Source organism: Fukomys damarensis, unplaced genomic scaffold (genome assembly GCF_012274545.1).
Source record: "Fukomys damarensis isolate Sample0158 unplaced genomic scaffold, DMR_v1.0_HiC HiC_scaffold_24, whole genome shotgun sequence".
Taxonomy (NCBI): Eukaryota; Metazoa; Chordata; class Mammalia; order Rodentia; family Bathyergidae; genus Fukomys; species Fukomys damarensis.
This window is the reverse complement of record NW_022900936.1, coordinates 5,672,194-5,679,817: the sequence shown is the minus strand read 5'-3', so window position 1 is coordinate 5,679,817 and position 7,624 is coordinate 5,672,194. Positions and strand designations below refer to the sequence as shown.

General features: G+C 46.7%; 1 protein-coding gene across 8 annotated transcripts in view; it reads left to right on the top strand.

Moving 5' to 3' along the window:
- Positions 1–6,648, top strand: part of Kcnj15 (potassium inwardly rectifying channel subfamily J member 15) — a 42,494-nt gene extending 35,846 nt beyond the window's left edge. For 7 of the 8 annotated variants that reach the window (XM_010636551.2, XM_010636550.2, XM_010636553.2 and 4 more), the window contains 2 exons: positions 523–624; positions 3,048–6,648. In XM_010636551.2, coding sequence (XP_010634853.1) covers positions 3,068–4,195 — 1,128 coding nt within the window. In that variant the 5' untranslated portion in view covers positions 523–624; positions 3,048–3,067 and the 3' untranslated portion in view covers positions 4,196–6,648. Of the gene's footprint in view, positions 1–522; positions 625–909; positions 915–3,047 lie in introns of all 8 variants that reach the window. The other variant, XM_010636555.2, reaches the window with a different exon arrangement.
- Positions 6,649–7,624: the final 976 nt, after the last annotated feature.

Sequence of the window (7,624 nt, the reverse complement as noted above, 5' to 3'; positions counted from 1 at the left end):
CCCCTCCCCCTCCTCCCCGTCTTCCTCCTCCTCCTCCTCCAGTGTGAGGTGGGTGTCAGGCAGAACGGGTCTAACAGTTTTCCACTCTAACTCGGTTGACCACAATGATGACTCAACAGTACTAATGCATTTCCACAGGCGGTAAAACTATTCTAGACTCTTCCCTCACAGAGCTCACTGTTTACTTCCTCTGCATTTCCCCTTCCTGCCTCCCTGTGCTGCTGCTGCTGCTGCTGCTGCTGCCCAGTTCCCTGGGCCTGCCCTGGTTGGGGGCAGGTTAACCCTCTCTTTCCAGCTGGTTTGCCAATGAGTTCCCTCCAGGGCTAGGGGTGCTATGGTGAGGGCCGTGGTGTGGCTTCGCTTTAATTCTTGGAACTTTCCTGGTGCCTTTATCCTGGTCTAGGCACGGTGCCAGATGACCAGGGAGAGAGGTAAATGCCACAAGCCAGAGCCCTTAGGGACCAATGTCTCTGGGTGCTCTGAGTAACCACCTGTGAATCTTCGTGTCCTTCTCTCTTCCAGGCACTCTCGGAGTCCCATGGTAGCCAGGTGGGTGAAGGGGAGCGAGGACCTGCCACCTGTCCTGAAGAGGACTCCTGACCTGCCGAGGGAGTGAGTGCCCAGGTAGTTAACCCTTCTGAGGGCGGTGGGCGTCAGAGGGAAGGAGGCAGGCAGAGGAGACACCGGTCTCTTCCACCAAACATGCTGTGCACGACACACACAGAGGCCAGAGGTCTTCTGTGCCGGCATTATTGATGCCTCGGTGCCCAGCACTAAGTGTGCAGGCCCAGGCCCGAGCACTCTCAGCAGAGAGGATGCTGTATCCAGCTCATCCCAAGCCTGGCTCCCTGCCCCATTGAAAGAGAGGTTGAAACAGGAGCGGCACGGTCCTGCCTTCCCAGAAACAAGGCCAAGTTTCCTGCAGCTGGCAGGGGATAGAGCTGCCCACGGGACACTTGTGGATCACTCATGCTCCAAAACTTAAGCCTCTGTTTTCAGTTCAGTGGATTGGATGGCATGGACTTTCCCAGCAGTTTCTTTAAAAAGCAAAAGCAAGTGCGTGCAGTTACTTGTATTCAAGTTGCGTTGGTCTCAGGCAGAGCTGGTGTTACCGGCTCATCTGTGCACGGCAAGTCCTTCCCGGAGCTCCCTTGTGCTGGTTTTCCACCTGTTACACTGAGAAGTGTCACGAGGGTACGATGAGGACGGCTGCTGCTCACCAGTGGTCCACCCCACTTTCCTTTGAGAGGGGTCCCCAGAAAACTGGAACAGGCTTCTGCGTGTAAAAGAAATTCTGAATCACTATGGCCCTTCTCTGGCACACATAGGAAAAAGTGATTTTCCCAGGAAAAACGTCTCTTCAAGGGGGGCATTTAGAGAACGCCACACCCTCTTTAAGGTAACAGGAAAATCAAGTGCCCAGGGGCCCTCTGCATCCTGCACAGGTCTGGCCCCCAGAGGGTACGGTTCCCGTTCGTTTGCCAGGTGGGTTATTTTCAAAGCTTTTGTGGAGGTAATGCCTCTTGCACAGAAAACATTGCAGCATGAATCATAAGCAAGGGCACATTAGTCCCTTTTTAATGAGGAGAAACTTCATCTTCTTAGCTCTTAAAATATCTTCGAAGTGAAAAAAACAGGCCAACTAGGTAAGGTTACCCTGTAATCAATCACATTGTCTTCTTCAAGGAATGCAGGGTCAGCAGGCAGGTACTGCAAGACTCCCTGTGGCCCCCGAGCCAGCCTGTTCCCAGCTGGTGGCCCCAGGCAGAGCACTTTCAGGCTCAACGTGTTTCTCAGTGGTCTCCCTGCTATGGCTGTACACACTTGCACTGATTTCCTCCTTTATTTACCCTCTAAATTCCCCACGCTGGAGTTTGGCACAGAAAGAGCATGGCAAAGATTCTGTGCCCTACCTAAATGTCACTCCTAAAATGACACAGGTCATACTTTTTAAAGGATAGCCAGCTTCATTGATTGAGCCGTTACGAAAGTGTAATTACTTGCTGTGAGTATGTATGTTTTGCTTGTTTGACCACCGAATCATTTTCGATGTCATTGGGAAGGAAGAGAGGTTGTAGATGCTAAGTTATTCATTAGATGGGGGAGTTTAATTGTTACAAAGAATGTCAGGCAAATGGTAGGTCTCAAAATGCATTGCTACCGTTCAAATCTGTAGAGCTTGTACTAATATTATCCGTTGCTATATTAAGAACTATCTGATGAGTCGTAGGTTCTAATTGTATCAGTGCTGGATCTGTGCTCGGTCCCACAGTGTCTAAATTTTCTGTTATGGGCAATCACCATAGCTGAATGTAAATAAATATTGACAACACTTTAAGGTACATGTTAATAGTGTGGTCTCCACGAAACATGACATCGTCTTTTGCTTATGAAGGTCTGTTTAGGGTCTTCATGTCGTTTGTCATCACAAGACCCTGAGACGTGGGATTCATTGCCATTTTAAAGAGTAAGGTGCTGAGGGCCAGAGAGGTTAGATGACTCGCCACGGGTCACACAGCCGATCAGCTGCTGACTTCACTTTTAAGCCAGGTTTCCCTTTTTGTGGAGTCTGGGTTCCTTACACTGCCCTATGGGCTGCCTCAGGTACACAGTAATTAGTCTCACCTTTACCATTCTCCTTGCTCACTCACGTCACATCTGGGCCATCTATGTGCAGCCAACCCTGGATGGAAGATACTGGTGGAAGTGTCCCATCCGTACTGGGCACTATGGACGTCTCGTCATTATTTTCTAAACCAGGCAGTAACAACTATTCTGCAGCCTTTCCATTGCCTTGGGCAATCTAGAGGGGACCTAAATTATGTGGGAGGGCATGTATAGGCTATGTACAGATACTTACATCGTTTGGATGTAAGGGACTTGGCCATCCATGGCTTTTGCTGTCCCCAAGTGGGCCTGGGATCAACGGCCTGCAGGCTGCTGATAACCATGCATTCACACTCATCCCACTTGGCCATTCCATTTCTGCTTTCTGGAGTTCCACCACACGAGACGGTAAAGAGCATCTGTCTTTGTCATTTTCCTAGGGGATCTCAAGAATCGGGCGATGGACGCCATTCATGTGAGCATGACCCGGCCTCCCCTGATACAACACACAGCTGGGCCTGGCCTCAAGACCCACAGGCCCCGGGTCATGTCCAAGAGTGGCCACAGCAATGTGAGAATCGACAAGGTGGACGGCATCTACTTACTGTACCTGCAGGACCTGTGGACCACAGTCATCGACATGAAGTGGAGATACAAGCTCACCCTCTTCGCTGCCACGTTCGTGATGACCTGGTTCCTCTTTGGAGTGATCTACTATGCCATTGCTTTCATTCATGGGGACCTAGAGCCCAGGGAGACCATTTCCAACCACACTCCCTGCATCATGAAAGTGGACTCTCTCACGGGAGCCTTTCTCTTTTCCCTGGAATCTCAGACCACCATCGGCTATGGCGTGCGTTCCATCACAGAGGAATGCCCTCATGCCATCTTCCTCTTGGTGGCCCAGCTGGTCATCACCACCTTAATTGAGATCTTCATCACTGGTACCTTCCTGGCCAAAATCGCAAGACCCAAAAAGCGGGCTGAGACCATCAAGTTCAGTCACTGCGCAGTCATCACCAAGCAGAATGGGAAGCTGTGCCTGGTGATCCAGGTGGCCAACATGAGGAAGAGCCTCCTGATTCAGTGCCAGCTCTCGGGCAAGCTCCTCCAGACCCATGTTACCAAGGAGGGGGAGCGTATCCTCCTCAACCAGGCCACCGTCAAGTTCCACGTGGATTCCTCCTCCGAGAGCCCCTTCCTCATTCTGCCCATGACGTTCTACCATGTGCTGGATGAGACAAGCCCTCTGAGGGACCTCACCCCCCAGAACCTAAAGGAGAAGGAGTTTGAGCTCGTGGTGCTCCTCAATGCCACCGTGGAATCTACCAGTGCTGTCTGTCAGAGCCGCACATCCTACATCCCAGAAGAAATCTACTGGGGTTTTGAGTTTGTGCCCATGGTTTCTCTTTCCAAAAATGGAAAGTATGTGGCTGACTTTAGCCAGTTTGAGCAGATCCGCAAGAGCCCAGATTGCACCTTTTACTGTGCAGATTCGGAGAAGCAGAAACTTGAGGAGAAGTACAGGCAGGAGGATCAGAGGGAGCGAGAGCTGAGGACCCTTTTGTTACAGCAGAGCAACGTGTGACACCAGGGTGTCACCTGGCCTCACCTCCTCCAGGGCTGTTTCCACCTGGGCGCTCTCTGCAGACCCAGTGGGTGGCAGCTGTGCAAAAGGAAATGAGTGGACACCCCTGGGCTCTACAGAACTTGGTGGGTGTGCACGGTGGATCCCCCCTGAGGGGGGCTGAACGAACACTTCCATATTTGAGAAGGTTTCTGCAGAACGCTCCCTCCAGAGTGACCTCTCAGCCTTCACATTTTCTAAAACAGAGCTGCCGTCTGAAGAATGGGACAGAGGGGTGAGGGACAAGATGTCCTGTGGGATGGATAGACATTTAGCAAGGTTTCATTGAAAGGAAATGCATTGCCACTCAAGAATATCAGTTATTATGTATTTATTTAATCAAAGCATCTAAGGCATTATGGTCAAAGGATGAAGTGTGGTTGAGCTTTCAGTTGCTTTAAAACCAACTTTTTTTGTCCCAAATTGGGCCTCCTACTCACATATAGTCATTCTATTTTTACCTTTCTTCCATAGGGCTGAATTGTATGGAGTGACACTGATCAAATCCGGAATTAACAGTTATGCAAGAATGTTCATAACCTCATGCTACTGTTCCCATTGATTTCTGTTGTTGTTGTTGAGATTTACTAGCCCTTTTCTATGAAAAAATGGGGTTTAGAGATCGGTTACCCAGAATCATGTAGGAGTTTATTTGTAACACAGACGATCAGGTGCCAGGCAGATATATAGAACCAGCACGTACCTCTTAGCAAAACTCCAGTGATTTGCGGACAAATGAAAGTTTGAGAAACTCTGCTCTGCACGGTGTTCTTAAAGTCGTTTTCTGATCCATGGGAAAAGCTGGCTCTGAGGGGGCCTGTCCGCGTGGCCTCCAGGCTCGCCCTGTCTTAGGTTCATTGCTGTTGTTCAATATTTCTTTCAGCCATTTCATTTCTTACCTTAATTCCTGGCCCACAAGGGAACTGTGTTGAGTTGTCCACTGACATTCCAGAAGCAAACCAGGGCCCTTGAGAGGAATGGATTTCTCCAGCATGCTAAGCACCTGCTCCACGGTTAGTTACCGCCAAAGAAAGTTAAACTGCTGATGACATAGGGAATCTGCCCAGGCTCTGCACTTCATAAGGTTGGGTGGTGCCACTGGGAGAGAGAAGGAGCTGAAGGTAAAGGAATTTGTACCCAAGACGACCAAAATGTGATCATCTCATAACATGTACAGAGCACTCTCAGTATTTAAACAGCACCTCACATGGCTCAGTGTCGGAGCTAACATTTTGTCTCCTGCAAAATTTATTCTAGTGAGCTACATTTCTTGGAGGAGAGAATAAATGGGCTAAGATTGGCTAACTGTGCAAAGGCAAATGCTTATTTTATTCAAACCAAGACAGGTCGGTGTATTCACTTAAGCAGGACATGACTGTGATTGTGTAAGCAGTGTGCACAGGTGCACACGTGAGCCTAGCCCATTTACATACAGGCCTGCCTGGCATGCCAGGATTCTCAAGCATCATCATGGAAGTCATCCATGAGAGGCATTTGTGGTGAACGGAGGAAGTCCGTGAGGACTCCAGAGTGCGTTTGGTCCTACACAAATGTGAACAATGGGACTCAGAGGAATAGGTGATAGACGGGACTCAGACTGGGTGAAGTGGTGGTCGGCTTTACAGTGCATATGGCCACATGTGATGTTACCACATTTCCAAATGTGTTTCCTCTAAACAGAAAATGTAGAAATAAAATGGATGGGCTGGAACTGAACTGTCCTAATGTACACATAAGAATAATGGAGGTAAAGTGTATAACGGTTTAAAGAACAATCTCAATCTATGAGAAAGAGGGTTTTTGTCCTTACTTAGTTTTTTTCTGTTATGAACTTTATGACAGATTGCTTTAGATCTCCATTCTTTAAAAAATAGTACATGTCAGCATAGTTAGAAATTAGCCCTTTTAGTTATTATACTTGCTTATTTTTATTGTACATTGTGGTATAATTGACAGGAAAATAATGCCACAAGCATGTTTACAGCTTTCCAGTTGCACTATTAATTTTTTTCACAGTATTTGCATCGATGCTAATTTGAATGTAATCAAGATTAGGAATCTTCTTCACCTACAGTGTATGTGGTACAAAAGTTTAGTGTAAGATTCAGAAATCTTTTTGTGTGTTTATCTTGCATATCAAAGTTAGCCAGATTTGGAAAACTTGACCTTTTATACTATGCAATGTCTTGAAAACCAATAACTGTATAAGTCAATAAATCATAATTATAACATAATAGACAAGAAGTAGTTCTAAAGTTATGTCTAGTTTGAAACTTACCCCCTTTCCAGATACATTTGACTGTTGTTACTTTGTGCAAAATGCTCTCGTGTTACTATAATAGCAAAGGATTTAGGTAGCAGCAAATGTATTAAAACTTATTAAAAGACAGTCATGCTAAATATCCAGCTAAGGAGCTGTAAAACTAATGGAGTCTTTTTGTCACAGAAAGGCTTTTGTATTTTGAAACATGTCCAATACATTTGGTCTTCTCAGTGAGACTATATAAAAATGTTGTGCTCCATTGGGAAAACAGAAACTTTAGAGGAGTTAGTCAGTGTGATCTGTGATCCAAGTCTCACTCAATAAAATAACACAGGACTAACATGGCACCTGGTAGCCAGTGTCCTCATATACCAGGACAAGCATGATCTTCACAATGAGCTACCTGTGGGTTGGGTGTAGGCATCACACTGTATTGGTCAGCTTTCCCATTGCTAAGACACAATACCTGTCACTCACAACTTAAAGGAGAAGAGTTTTAGTTTGGCTCATGGCTTCAGAGGTTTAGTCCATGGTCAGTTGGTTCCAGGTGAGGAACATCACAGCAGAAGGTACGGCAGAGCAAAGTTGCTCAGGGAACAGATCCAGTACCCAAAGTCACACATCCATAACCCACTCAGACACACCCAGTGTGGTCTTTACTCATCTCCTAGCAGCTGTCAAGTCAGTCAAGTTGACAGCCCAGCTTAATGGTCACACACACACTGGTTCTCTTTTTCACTGAAAGAAAAATTACAATACAGTGTAGGTTATCCAGAAATCTGCAATAACCAGTGAATGGTGAAAAATACCATTATCAGTGAACCAAATATTTAGATACATTTAAACAAACATTTTGATGTTTATTTGAACTGAATTTTTAATTTCAATGGGCTGCGATTTCAATATTACTGAAATGTTAATTGAGATGTATTTTAAAAGTGGCCTTTCTACTCCAGCATGGTAAAAGGGGTACTTCTGCTCTGGGATGAGTCCTCCTTGGTTAGATCCTCTGTGAGTATGTAATAACCAGAGGGAAGAAGCAAAGAAAAGAAAAGCAAAAGAAAAAAGAGAAGGCAAAGGCCTTCGCCGTGGTCTCTCAGTAAAGGATCGCCTGGATCTCGGATCTG